The sequence below is a fragment of the Rhincodon typus genome, chromosome 12 (assembly GCF_021869965.1).
Source record: "Rhincodon typus isolate 14 chromosome 12, sRhiTyp1.1, whole genome shotgun sequence".
In the NCBI taxonomy this organism is placed as follows: domain Eukaryota; kingdom Metazoa; phylum Chordata; class Chondrichthyes; order Orectolobiformes; family Rhincodontidae; genus Rhincodon; species Rhincodon typus.
In genome coordinates, this window is record NC_063343.1 from 14,168,594 (window position 1) to 14,183,894 (window position 15,301).

At 42.2% G+C, this 15,301-nt stretch overlaps 1 protein-coding gene across 2 annotated transcripts in view; it reads right to left on the reverse strand.

The window, feature by feature from the left end:
* Positions 1–12,693, reverse strand: part of LOC109912923 (kazal-type serine protease inhibitor domain-containing protein 1-like) — a 55,756-nt gene extending 43,063 nt beyond the window's left edge. The window contains exons 1-2 of one of the 2 annotated variants that reach the window (XM_048603717.1): positions 12,643–12,693; positions 9,642–10,170 (exon numbers count right to left, since the gene is read on the reverse strand). In XM_048603717.1, the coding sequence (XP_048459674.1) occupies positions 9,642–10,104 (463 nt within the window). In that variant the 5' untranslated portion in view covers positions 10,105–10,170; positions 12,643–12,693. Of the gene's footprint in view, positions 1–9,641; positions 10,171–10,253; positions 10,460–12,642 lie in introns of those variants that run through there. The other variant, XM_020512370.2, reaches the window with a different exon arrangement.
* Positions 12,694–15,301: the final 2,608 nt, after the last annotated feature.

A 15,301-nucleotide genomic window follows, 5' to 3' on the forward strand; every position in this document is an offset into this window, starting at 1 on the left:
CTTCCCCTCCCCCTTTTCTGATGAAGGGTCTAGGCCCGAAACGTCAGCCTTCCTGCTCCTATGATGCTGCTTGGCCTGCTGTGTTCATCCAGCTCTGTACCTTGTTGTCTTGGATTCTCCAGCATCTGCAGTTCCTACTATCTCTTAGTGAGCTAGATGTTTTTTTCCGACAATCGACAATGGATTCGTAGTCATTATTAGACTCTTAATACCAGATTTTTCCAGATATCTGGGTAGTCCCACTGTTTGATGATAATTATCCATTCTTTGACAATAAGACTGTGAGGATGTCTCCACTTCCTCATCAGAACCCCAGTGTAATACAATAACACTCTGGAACCACTTCAGCCTCAGTGTGAACTCAATGTGCTGACTTACATAACTCTGGATCTGCTTCCTAAGCCTCAAATCATGATGGCATGCCAAACACCTCTTTTGAATTATCATCATTCTTAAACAGAGTTTCAGCTACCTTAACATCTGCTTGTGATATTACTGTGACCTCTGTGATGGACTTTGCTGAACCATTTCTCTAGTCACCAAATATGATTGAAAAATACTCAAAACGAGATCCCGCATATGCTTCATCTCTTTAGCCTCAACTTGACTTTTCGTAAAAATGGATGAACATATGACTTTCAGCCCTGGAACATCATTCCCCAGAAATAAATCAACTCCATCCACAGGTAATTTCTTAACTACCCCAACTCGCATGAGTCCAGACAATAAATCACATTCCAACTGTACAATGGAATCCTGAATATACTCTCCACTTTTTCTGTTAACCAATACTTTGGCTTTCATTGAACTCACTGGAGGGAAAACTAAACCTTTCTCCAGGTAGAGAACTTGAGTAGCCCCTGTATCTCTTAATATTGCATGGACTTGGATTCTTCCTTTGCTGAAAAAACTTCATTCCTCCCATTTACCCAATATGCTTCTCCAAACTCAAACGAGCATCCAACTCTTAGTTGTAATTAAATGTATAAACTGATCCATGACCTGTTCTGTCTAAGCTTCCTTTTCAGACTCATTCTTACAAAACTGCAATGAGTTCCATGGGTTTCCCTCTCAACTTCCAGCATTCTGACTGAATGAGTTCCACTTTGTAACAAAAGAGACATGTTGGTTTCCAATTTTCACTTGCACCATCAATGCTTTCCTTCCTGACCTTGGGGGACTCCCAGCCATCCATTTCTTAACTTTGCTATTTGCCTTGCTTTCATTTTCCCATTTTTTATCCCTTTGAATTTTTGAGGGTGACGGAAAAAGATTTGGTTTAATGAATCAGCTCCTAGTCATCAGCCGTTGTTGCTGCCTGTCTGCCAGTTGCAACTAATTGGTCCTCAACAGGTGTTCTTATAATAGACAGTAGTGAGTTTCTAAGTTTGTCTAAGAGACCAACGTCTCAACAAACTTCATGCAAAGTTTCAGCTGCTAATGTTGATATCCACCTGTCAAAATTACTTTGTTTAGATTCATACAGTCATAGAGTAATACAGCAATGAAACAAGGCCCTTTGGCCCAAACTGGTCCATGATGACCATGGTGCCCACGGTGCATTTGGTCCATATCCCTCTAAACCCTTCCCATCCATGTACCTATCCAAATGTTTTTTAAATGTTGCTGTTGTACCTGCCTCAACCACTTTCTCTGGCAGTCCATTCCATATACGCACCACTCTCTGCATGAAGAAGTTGCTCCTCAGGTCCTTCTTAAATCTTTCCCCTCTCACCTTAAACCTATGCCCTCTAGTTTTCAATTCCCCGTCCCTGGGGAAAAAAGGCTATATGCATTCATCTCTTCAACCTTTTTGAATTCAATATAGGTTGCCTAGGCCATTTCCTTAAATTCTGGATCCTTTGCCTATATGCCCCAGTTACTATCTTGTGCATACAATCAATACAGTTTTCTTTACAACATCATAATCCCAAGAAACCTCCTCGGACAAAGAAGCATAGATTTCCTGTGCTTCACCTGTCAACTTACTCTGCATGAGCAATTTCCAGTCCTCTTTTGCCCATTCAATTATCTAGCAATTTCCTCAAATGACATTAAGTATGCTTCCACATTCTTTTAAACATTTCCTTGCAGGACTTCAAATTATGAGTTGGATCTCCACCACAGCCTGCATCAACATCTGACATCTCCCGCTTCAACAGCATTATTTTAAGCAAGTTCCCTTTCTTTCTCTCTCTTGCACATCTAATTCTAGTTTTCTCCTTTCCATTCTTTCTGATTCCATTTCCCATGCATTATCTTTCTCTGCTCTTCCTTTATCCTTTGTGCTCCTTCATTGTCCTTTTCCTGCCATCTATACTTTCTCTATTGACTCCTCATGCCTAAGCTACGTTAACTGAACTGACTATCACCTAGTTCTAATGCTTCACTACCCACAGAACCAAGACTGTCTTATATTTCCTCTAAGCTCAAGTACCATCCTAATACCTCAACTGTTTCTTCCTTCTTAACTATGCCAGGCAAAGCTACCTATGGTTACCTGCCTAGTCAATCAGTTTGGTATTTGAAAGTTCCCTTAAGATTGCCAGGGCCAACTCTGCCACCTCCAGGAAACACTTTGCCATTTTCAGTGCCATATCTTAAATGCAATACAGAACCTGGTGTTTTGCTTCACCTGTATTATTTATTAATACTGTGTTTAAATCCTCTTTGCCTCTATTTCAGATTAATGTATCTCAGACAAGAATCTTCAAAACTTTGTTAAAAGCTCACTGGAATAACACGCTAGAAATTAAGCCCCACAATTCCTGGAGGCTCAAAAAAGTTAAAGATTTTAAAATTGTTGATTATTTATGTGAGTATGTTGAAGTCCAATAATGTTATGTGATTATGGCATCATCAGCCATTTTGGAGGGAAACAGCTCAGACTAATTTTGCTGCCTCCAAAGTGAAGACCATCCTTAACAAAGCTCCTGCTGTTGTTTAAACACTTGGGCCTTCTAGTCATTCTTGAATGTAACAAAAACATAATAGCTTGCCCCCCTTTACTAGACTTTCAGACCCAGGTTGACAGAAAACCTGAATCAGATTTCTGTACTTAACAAAATATTCTTATTTATTACAAGAATTAGACTCTGACTGCAGGTATACAATTATTAACTGTCTGCATGTAACTAGAGAACAACAAAGAACAATACAGCGCAGGAACAGGCCTTTCAGCCCTCCAAGCCTGTGCCAACACATTTTGCCCTCCCATACTAAAACTGTATTCACTTACAGGATCCATATCCCTTTATTCCCTTCCTATTCATGTGTACATCCAGGTGCTCCTTGAATGCTGCTATTGTGTCTGTTTCCACCACCGCCTCTGGCGATGCATTCCAGGCACTCACCATCCTTTGTAAGAAAAGCTTGCCTCGCATATCTCTTTTAAACCCAACCCTCCCCTGCAACACCTTGAACCTGTGTCCCCTAGTAAATGACCCCTCCACGCTGGGAAAAAGCCTCATACTTTCCACTCTATCCATGTCATTCACAATCTTATAATGTTCTATCTGATCACCCCTCAACCTCCTGTGTTCCAGTGAAAATAAACTCAGTCTATCCAACCTTTTTTCATAGCTAAAATCCTCCATAGCCAGCAACATCTTGGTAAACCTTTTCTGCATGCTCTCCAAAGCATCTATATCCTTTCTGGTAGTGTGGTGACCAGAACGGTATGTTCGATAAAGCTTCAGCATAGTTTGTCTATTCTTGTATTCTATATCCCTTCCAATGAAGGCATGCATGCCATAGGCCTTTCTACCAGCCTATCTGTGCTGTCACCTTCAGTGATCCATTGACCTGCACATCCAGATCTCTTTGCATATCAATACTACTAAGGGTTCTGCAATTCACTGTATAATTTTCACCTGTACCCCAACCTTCCAACATGCATCACCTCACGTTTATCCGGATTAAACTCCACTTGCCATTTTTCCATCTTGCCTCCAACTGATCTATATCCTGCTGCAAAATCTGACAATTCTGCTCACTATTTGCAACTCTGCCAATCTTGGTATCGTCAGCAAACTTACTAATTACACTAGCTATGTTTTCCTCCAAAGCACTTATGTAGATCATGAACTGCAGAGGTCCCACCACTGATCCCTAAGCAATACCACTAGACGCAGCCCTCCATTCCAAAAAGCATCATTCCATCACTATCCTCTGTGGCCTATGACTAAGCCAGTTCTGGACCCATCTTGCCAGCTCACCCCTGATACCACGTGGCTTTACGTTTTGTACCAGTCTGCCATGAGGAACCTTGTCAAAGGCTTTACTGAAGTCCATGTAGACAACTTCAACGTTTCCCTCATCAATCATTGTTGTCATCTCCTCAAATAACTTGATCAAGTTCGTGAGGCACGACCTCCTCCACATAAAACCGTGCTGTCTATCGCTAACAAGTCCATTTGCTTCTAAATGCTTATAGATCTTGTCCCCGAGAATCTTTTCCAATAATTTCCCTACAGCTGACATGAAGCTCACAGGCCTGTAATTTCCAGGACTCTTCCTGCTACCTTCCTTAAACAGTGGGACAACATTGGCTATTCTCCAGTTCTCTGGAATCTCACCTATGGCCAAAGAGGAAACAAAGATGTCTGTCAATGTTCCAGCAATTTGTTCTCTTACCTCCTTCAATGTTCTGGGATAGATCCCATCAGGACCCAGGAACTTATCTACCTTAATACTTTTTAAGATGCATAACACCTCTTTTTTTAATAGCAACTTGGCTTAGAAACTCAATACTTCCCTCCCCAAGATCATCCTCCACCAATTCCTTCTCTTTGGTGAATACCGACATGAAGTATTCGTTTTGGACCTCATGTACCTCTTTTGGTTCCACACGTATATCTTTTTTACTTTGAGTTGGCCAACCCTTTTCCTGGCTACCTCCTTGCTTTTTATACAAGTATCAAAAGGCTTGGGATTCTCCTTAATCCTGCTAATGACTTTTCATGACTTCTTTTAGTCCTTCTAATTCCTTGTTTAAATTCTTTCTTACTTTCCTTATGTATTTCAAGGACTTCATCAGTTCCCATCCTCCTAGGCATTACATATGCTTCCCTTTTCTTTTTGACCAAGGTCATAACATCCCTGGTCATCCAAGGTTCACGTAACTTGCTATACCTATCCTTCATTCTCGCAGGAACATGATGCTCCTGAACTCTTATCAATTGCTGCTTGAAATACTCCCACATGTCTGATGTAGATTTACCCTCAAACAGCAGCGTCCAATCAAAATTCTCTGACTCTTGCCTAATATTGTTGTAGTTCGCCTTCTCCCAATTTAGCACCTTCACTTGAGAACTGCTTTTATCCCTATCCACAGGTACCTTAAAACTCATGGTATTATGGTCACTACTCCCAAAATGCTCCCCCACTGAAACTTCACTAACCTGGCTGGGCTCATTTCCCAAAACCACTTCCAATATAACACCTGAGATAACAAGGTGTAGAGCTGGATGAACATAGCAGGCCAAGCAGCATCAGAGGAGCAGGAAAGCTGGCGTTTCAGGTCTGGACCCTTCTTCATTTCTGAAGAAGGGTCCAGACCCAAAATGCCAGCTTTCCTGCTCCTCTGATGTTGTTTGGCCTGCTGTGTTCATTCAGCTCTACACCTTGTTATCTCAGATTCTCCAGCATCGGCAGTTCCCACTATCTCCAGTATAACACTTTCCCTGATTGGACTATTTACATATTGTGTCAAGAATCCCTCCTCATTGGTCCATACAAATTCTGCCCCATCCAAATCCCTGGCACACAGTGAGTCCCAGTCAATATGGGGGAAGTTAAAATCACCCACCACATCACCCTGCTGTTTTAACATCTTTTGAAAATTTTCTACATATTTTTTCCTCTATCTCCCGCTGGCTGTTGGGACGCCTGTAGAAAGTCTACTAATTAAAAGTCTAGTCACCTTATAAACTCCCTGTTAAACACACACACACACACACACACAAAACAATCTACATGGGTCATTGACAGAGGGAAAACTGGGAAAGTAGTTCAATGGTTCTTGTTCACAAAGGTTGATGAGATGATTCTTATGATTCTTATGCTGATTATAATGCTGCTTCTCAGTCATTCTTCTTCGAATGTTTTCACTAATTTGTAAAAGGCACAGATAGCTGGTTCTCTTATAAAAGGCATCTGGCTTATGAATTAAAATTCACAATGTATAGCAACAGCTGAAGGAAATATAATCTGACAGCATCTGTGAAGGAGAAAACAGAGTTAACGTTTCGGGTCCGGTGACCCTTCCTCAGAACAATTCTGAGGAAGGATCACCAGATCCGAAACATTAACTCTGTTTTCTCCTTCACAGATGCTGCCAGACCTGCTGAGCTATTCCAGCAACTTTGTTTTTGTTCCTGATTTACAGCATCCACAGTTCTTTTGGTTTTTATGAAATATAATCTGATATTCTTTAGGATTTTAAAGAAGCTTTTTTCTGTAGAGAACAAGGACAGAGCTGCTGGGATGGTTTCAGTCCAAGGGCTTATCGGTACCTTGCTCATAGCCCCAGGTTGTTCACCTGCTTGAGCACCAGCCATATGATTATTAGCAAGCAAATGACTTTGTCATTAGTAAGTAGTCTTTAGTCCACAAACCAATCAGCTACTTGTTGTACACCGAAGCTTCATTTCTAATGGCCCTTCAGCTCCAGTTTGTCTATAATCACTGAAGTAACTTGCAGCTGTGCAAACAGTGTTCACACTGAGGATAATTTGACTTGCTTTCAACCCTTGCAGCAATCCTTGCAATCCCCATTTCAAAATAATTCTTTTCTCATTTCAGTCCACAATTAAAAAAATACAAAAATAAAAAAGATACGTTCAATTACTCCCAGTGAGTTGTAATATACATGAACTATATTAGACTCAGTGGTGTATAACATAGTGCCTTCTAATGCACCCAGTGAGCTGTAATACGGTATGGTCTCTATGACAGATGGTAAGTTGTAATAAACAGAGCTAAACTTAGTGAACTACAATACACAGTGCTCCCTTTGGCATTCCGCTAACTGTAACACACAATGGTCTCTATTACACTCATTAAGTAGTAATACATACTGCTGTCTATTTACACAATGGTACTTGGGAGTACCTGTGCATGAAATACAGAAAGCTAGGACATAAGTGCAAAAGGTAATCAGGAAAGCTAAGAGAATATTGGGTCTTATTAGAAGGGGTTTGGAATATAAGAGTAGGGTTATTGCAAATGTACAAGGTGCTAGTGAGATTGCATTTGGAGTACTGTGAGTGATTTTCATAGAATCCCTACAGTGTGGAAACAGGCCCTTCAGCCCAACAAGTCCACACCGAATCTCCCAGACCCATCTGCCTGTAACCCACCTAATCTACACATCCCTGAACACTATGGGCAATTCAGCATAACCAATCCACCTAACCAGCACATCTTTGGACTGTGGGAGGAAACTCACGCAGACACGGGGAGAATGTGCAAACTCCACACAGACAGTCACGCGAGGGTGGAATTGAACCCGGGTCTCTGGTGCTGTGAGGTAGCAGTGCTAACCACTGAGCCACTGTGCCACCCAAAATATGATCAGCTTTTGTCTCTGGGCGGTTTTGAACCACAAACCTTCCCATTACCCGCCAAATGCACTAACCTATTGTGCCACAGAGCCAGGTGCTGGTTTTGTTTCCCTTATTTATGAAAGGATATAATTTCATCGGAGGCAGTTCAGAGAAGATTCACTAGGATGGTGCCTGGTATGGAAGAATTGTTTTATGGGCAAAGGCTAAACAGTTTGGGACTCTGCTTATTGGAATTTAGAAGAATGAAAGATGATCCCATTGAAATAGGTAGGATTAAGGGGATTGACAGGATAAACACTGAGAGGATGTTTCCCCTCATCGGAATGTGTAGGGCCAAAGGCATAGTCTCAGAATAAAGGGGTGTCAATTTATGACTGAGTTGAGGAGGAATTTCTTCTCTTAGTGGTTTGAGAGACTTTGGAAATCTTTGCTACAGAGAGCTGTGGGGGAAGAGTCCTTGCGTATATTTAAGGCTTAGATAGATAGATTCTTGATCAGTCGATGAATAAAGGACTATGGAGAAAAGGCAGGAAAGTGGATGAGAGTTTCGGATCAGCCATGATCCTATTGAATGACGGAGCAGACTCAAGGGGCCGAATGACCTGTTACTGTTCCTATTTCCTACGGTGTTATGGTCTATCACATCCAGTAAACTGTAACACATAATAATAACACACCAGTGAGCTATGATAAAGAATGCCCTTCATTCTATCGAGTGAGCTGTAGGACATAGTGCATTCTATTATATCCAATAAACTGTAATACTCTTTGCTCTCTCTTATAGACAGTAAGCTCTAATAACCAGTACTCTCAACTACACCTAGTGACTGTAATAAACCATGCTCTCAGCTGCATTTGGTGATCTGGAACAGACAGTGCTCTCCTTTATACTCACTGAGATTCTGTCTATTACACTGAGCAAACAGTAATACATTGTCTGTCTGCTATACCCAAAGAGATGCAATATACAGTACCATCAATTACACTCACTGTGTCGGAATACACAGTGCTCTCTACTATATCCAAGAAGCTGTAATACATCATTCCATTTATTATACCCAGTGACTTACAAACCTGTTTTCTGTTACAACCAATGAGCTGTAATACACTGTGCCCTCTATTATATACCATGATCTACAGCACACAGTGCTTTCCATTTTACCTGGGATTTGTAACACACAGTGCCTTCAATTACACCCAATGAATTGTAACATGGAGTGCTCTCTTTTTCACCCAATGACCTCTTCTAGATCTGTTAATGATTATTATGTCATGCCCTCTCTGTAATGCGTATTTTACTCAGTTGTACAATATGACTCACAAAAGTTCATTGATAAATTCAGATTAAATAATTTTTAGAATGTCTCTTTGTTGTAATTAATTTGTATGTATCAATTCCCATGTCTAGAATAGGATGATAGGCTGAAACATTTTGTAGGCATATTGAGCGAAATCCCACAAAGGATGTCAATATCAATGCGTGGCAGCATTGTTCTACATAAACTAGATGCAGATGTCCTGCTCACATGCCCACTTGTCTGTTCTCGGCATGCTACAATGCTCCAGCAAACTACATGGAAAACTCGAGGAGCAACGTCTCATCTTCAGACTAAGCACTTTATAACATTCTGGGCTCAATGCTGAGTTCAACACCTTCAGATTGTGAACTCACTCTCATTCCTTCCCTTTATTTTAGCTTTACTTGTTATATTCTCTGTCACCATGTCCTCCCGCCCCCTTCCCCCACTCCAGTGGGACTGACTGTTCCTTCCAGTCTAGCAGTGGCACACCATTGTTCTGCCATTCTCACATTCTAATCACATCAATATTCTTTCTCCCTCAGCACTCCAACACACCCCCAACTATTGCATAAATGCTGCCTCCTCCACACTTCACATCACCCAGCTCTGAAGAAGAGTCATCTAGATGTTAGCTTGCTTTCTCTCCATGGACGCTGCTTGATCTCTTATGATCGCCAGCACTTTTGTTTTCAGTGCAGATGTAAACAGTGCTGAAAATCTCTCCACGAAAACAAGACAGGCAATATGGATACAGAAACTATAAATTGGTCACCTGTCTCACAGGGTCCCATGTGTGCCAGACTGAGAGTGCTTTCTCTGTTCCTGTAAGACGCTTCCTTGAAACTACAGATGTTGCTGTAGGTCTTTCCATTGGATCCACACACGCTTTCCTGGGATCGGCAGGTGCACTGGGGTTCTAGGATCTCTCCAAACGAGGTACTGCTGGTGTCAAGAAGACACTCCAGGTCTTCTCCACACCTTCCATAGAAGTGGTTGGTGTTATCGAGATCGCAGATTTGCCCCTCGGCATTTCCACACTCAGGGCAGCAGTCACACACGTCCAGCACTGTCCCAGCAACACACCCATGGGGCTCGGGGCATAGATCTTGCTGGCACACTCCACAGCCATCTCCTTCTTGCAGCAGCCATAGCCAGCCCCTGTGGTAAAGGCTAGGAAGAGTCTGCGACATCTGGGCCAACAGGAGTATCACTACAGTGGGCAGCATGGAATTCATGGCCAGCTGGGATTTCAGAATCAAAATCCAATGAATCTAAAGAGCCAAATTCTAGACATCTGCATTCTTTAAAAAAAAGAAGTTTGTTGAAACACGAATCAGGCAAAAATAGAGATTAAAATAATGTAGAATAAACAATCACTACTCACATACACTGGAAGAGTGAGGTCAAATTGCTAAAAGACAGAAGCTCTAAAATGTCACTTTAACACAAGTTTCAAGGCCATTCTGACACTGAAGTGACAGCTCTGTCAAAAATCGTTTACTCTTGTAATTCTGAGGGGAGGCAGCACAATGCAGGTGCTAATCCTCAGAGAGTGGCTGTGAGGAGCTGGGAAGCTGTGACTGGAGAGTGGGTGATGTGTCGGATGTTTTCCCTTTCTGCTTCTTTCTGTTACGAAACACTGTCTGCCTGCCAAATCCCTCCTGCACTCTCTCTTTCTCTCACACACACACACACACTCAAAACACCCCACTGAAACTTGATGAGACTAAAAATGGCAAATTTCCTTGAGTTTTACACTGAAGAGATTAACAGTGGAAATAATAATCAGGAGACTTTAAAAGAGTTGAAGTGTTTGTTTAAACAAGAATTAGAGTAGGCAACATCATGGTGATACCAATTAGATCCTGACCGTTCTTTGTTCAATTAAAACAAACATCATTCCCCAACAACTTCTCCCCCTACCCCCACCCACCTATATTGTGAGAACTCTAATTACAATGAATCGGGTTCTCACTAAAGTCTGAGGGATTTAATGGTTGTAAAATCTTTCACTTCTATCATTAGATGTCAGTGTCAAATACATCTGTGTCAAGAATGTTTTTACTTCCCATGGCTCCTACGTTATGGATTTCCTCAGGATCTGTTAAGGATAACGGCCTACTTATCCTACTCCATACTTGAAGCTTATGTTGTCTGTCCTGACTATGGCTCGTGCCCCAAAAACCATTGTGACTAACATACTATTCCACCAAATTCCATCACACATCCCGAGACCTTCAAACTCAGTCATTAACCATATCATACAGCTCTTTCAGGACTGTTGAGATCCAAGGTGTTTAAACTTCCTGAAATGGTTCAGGTCACACAGATCATTATTGAAATCCCACAAATGGAGCAGGGAGGGGAAAACATTTGGGAAAAAAATAAAATTAGGCGGCATCAGTGGCACTGGGTTTAGAGAGGAGTAAACCCACCAGGGTGCCCAGTCCTAATGACAATCTTTGCTGGATAACCATGAATACGGATGCTGTTGCCAGAATCCAGCTCCTTTCCACGATTTCCCATAGCCTCTAATACTCACTAATTGGGTGTTCAACTCCGTACACAATAAGCACCAAACCAGTCGGCAGGGTGAGAGGTAACAGGGGTGACGGGGAGAGACCAATTCACGGAGTTAGTGAAAGGGTAGGGCACTGAGGGAGCACAGCATGAGGCAGTAGGGAAAATGAGTTGGTGGAAACAGGGTACATGTTCTGAAATTTACTTTGCTGCTCATTGCAAAAGATCCATCATCCCCTCACGTTAACCCTTTCACCATCACCCCTTCCTCATCAATATCTCCCCCATCATATATCCCTCAATCAACCCCTCAACATCATTTTGTCATAGTCACCTTTTCCTTAAAACCTCCTCCCTAGTAGTCCTTCCCCATCATCCGCTCTCCCACACCTCCTCCCTATCACCCTTTCCCATAATCCCTTTCCCCATTACCCACATCCACCATTACCCACGCTTCTCATCACCCATTTCCTCATTAATGTACACCTCTACCCTGTCACCCCTCCCTGTCTTTATCTACCATAGCACGAGACTCTTCATCTAGAGGTCCAGGATGATATTCTGGGGACCTAGGTTCAAACCCCACAAAAGCAACTCTTGGGAATTTAAACTTACTTCATAAAATCTGGAATTGGAAGCTACTCTCAGTGACAGTGCCCATGAAACTGTCATTGATTATTGTAAAAACCTATTGGTTCACTAATGTCCTTTAGGGAAGGAAATCTGTATTCCTCACCTGGTCTGGCTCACTTGTGAGTCCAGATCCATGGCAATGTGGCTTGTGACTGCCTTCTGAAATGGCTGAGCAAGCCACGCAGTTCAAGGGCAATTAGGGATGGACAATAAATGGCCAGTGATACCCACACCACATGAGCAAATAAAGGGAAAGTTAATTACTTGGCAGAAGTGGATTGTTGCTGTAAGAAGAGACATTTTGTTGAAGCTTTTTGTCCTGAACTCCTCTGGACAGTCTCAATGGAACAACCAATATTTGACAAAGAGTTTTGACATGTGTCTCTTCTTTCAGCCATGCTGGATTGTGCAGTTTTTGCAGGATACCAGCATCTGGACTTACTGTGTGAGGGAAATCCAATAGAAAGATTTGATTATCTCACACTGGGGTAGGCTGTGCAATCATAAGGGTTGAAATGTTAGGAAGCAATGTCTCATAGCTGGACACAGTCCTGTCATTGCCCTGTGAGTAGGTCTCTGTTGGGGAGGGGGTTTAGGAAAATGAAAATGAAACCACCCACCTTTGACGATTGTAGAGTGTAGTGACTCTGCGCCCTCTGAATAGCAGCACACGATTCTGACTGAGCAGAAACAGGAACTGGCAGGCGTGCTATGCAGGCTGCTTGGGAGAAGGATTGTGACAACCAGGCTTGCACAGACTGGCTGTGCAAGAACTTCATGAATGAACAGCAAATTGGGATTTGACAATGATTTGCTTAGTTCAGGAATTTGCTTATACCAGCAGTGAACACAATCCCTGCACTTTGTTCCCTATCTGGTAGAGGCAAGAGCTGATATAATTAACGTTGAACTGGGTTCCAGGATTCCTGTTGTTTAAGCTTCCCATTGCTTCAGATGGGTCATCACATTCTGAACATGATTAGCAGTAGTAAGATTTGAAGGTCATGAAAGTCACTAAAAGATGAACTCTTAGTCAAAAAAAAAGTTCTGCAAGCAACAGCGTTAAGTTATTCCAATATAACCCCGTGAGGCAAATGCTCATGTATTTAAGCCGGCTGATTGTCTGCATTATTTGCCTGAATAAATAAGTCAACTCAATTAAATACTTCCAACTGAATCATATGAGTTCAAGTTCAGTCTCCTGCCCTAGCACTGTGATTACCAGAGAGCAGTCAGTGTACAGCTGAAGTCAGGACTTCCTGTGAGCAATCAGATATTTTTATTCATTGATTGGAAATGGGCATCGCTGGTTTATTTGCCCATTCCTAGTGGCACTTGAGAAAGTGGTAGTAATTTGCCTTCCTGAACCTTGCAGTTCATGTACTATAGGTTGACCGACAATGCCAATATGGAGGGAATTCCAGGATTTGGACCCAAAGACACTAAATGAATGGTGATATATTGCCACGTCAGGATAGCGAGTGGCTTGGAGAGGAACTTGAGGCATTGGTGCTACCAAGTATTTGCTGCTATTGTCTTTCTAGGTGGAAGCGGTCGTAGGTTTGGAAGGTGCTGATGAAGGATTTCTGCGGTGCATCTTGTAGATGATACACATTGCTGTTGCTGAGCATCGGTGGTGAAGGGTGTGGATATTTGTGGATGAGATGTCAATCAAGGAGACTGCTTTGTTCTCGATGGTGTCAAGTTTCTTGAGTGCTGTTGGAGCTGCACTCATCCAGATACGCGAGGGGCATTACACTACACTCCTGATTTGTCCCTCGTAAATAATGGATAGGCTTCGGGGAGTCAAGAGGTGAATTCCCTGTTGCAGAATTCTCAGTTTCTGTTCTCTGAGGAATGGGAAACATGGCTGATTTTTCCTGGGGCACTGAGACTGTTCGTACAGCTCTAGTCACACCCCGCCTGAGATGACCAACTCAGTACATACTGGGAATTGAGGACTGAGCATTGCTGGTCAACCCAGCATCCTCTGGAGAAGCTCAATGATGAAGTGAATGCTGAAAGTGTTTATTGGTGCTCATCACATTAATATACTCACTGGAGAGAGCACTTTACAGTGTACAGTGCAGATTAGACAAGCAGCAACACAATTAATTCAAAGAACTAGGCTGCATGAGGCCCTGGAGCCAGGTCAGACAGACTTGTAAAAACACATCAGTGCACAAAACTAATATGGTGAATGAAATAAGCACAACTAATCTGACAAAATGAGAATTGTAAACCAGCTACAGAATGACTTATTGGCTGTGCCACATTTTTTTATCATGTCCAATAAAATAAGGAACCTTTGCTTAGATTCTGTGCACAGTTAACCCAAATTCTAAACAGCCAGACTAGCTCTTTTCCTATTGGCTTTTGATTCCCCCACTTTTCACCCCAGTATCAGAGCAGAGTTTATGCCTGGACCATAACCCCCTGGAGATTTCTCCTTTCTCCAATTCTCTGTCTGTCTTTGGTCCTCTTCTCATGGACTGTTTTACTAACCATGATTTTGATCAACTCTCAGAATCAGTCACTTCCCTTGACATCCATCCCACAATGTGGTTTCACATCGAAATAACTTGACACTCTCGCCTCCATGTGTCAGGGTCATGCAGAAATGAAGATCCCAACCTCACTCCCTCTCCTTTGGGGTTAGGTTCCTATAAAAACCATGGTTCCCTCTCCACTGGGCTAAATGTCCAACATTAAATGAACTCCCTCCAAAAATGATCTTTCTCAATGCTGGAAAAACCCAGTTGTACCTGTCCTGGGAGTGTTTGATGACGACTGTGTAGAGAGAGCTTTATTTTCAGTTTGAAACAGTTGAGGATGCTTTACTTTGTATCTAAACCCATGTTGTCCCTGTCCTGCAAGTGGTTGATGGAGCCAGTGAGGAGGAAGTTTTACTCTGTCTCTCATCCCATTCTGTGCTTTTCCCAGGATTTTTGATGGAGATAGTGTACATGAAGCTTTACTTATATTTTAAAAGATTACAGGAAACTTTACATCTAACCTGTGCTGTACTTCTACTGGCAGCTTCTGATGGGTCAGTAGGTTCTTGAATTATGGAGTGTTCCAATGTTAATGTCCCTTCCTTTGATGTACAGAGGATATGGCTGAAAGACTTTGATTATTTCAGGTTATTTTGCGGATCCTCTCACAAGGTAGTACTGAGGCAGAAATAATTGCAAACTCAGGGACAGAAATAATATTGCCAGTTTATCATTAAAGCTGGGCCTCAGCTACTTGTTGCCAATGACGTTTTTCTACCCTGTT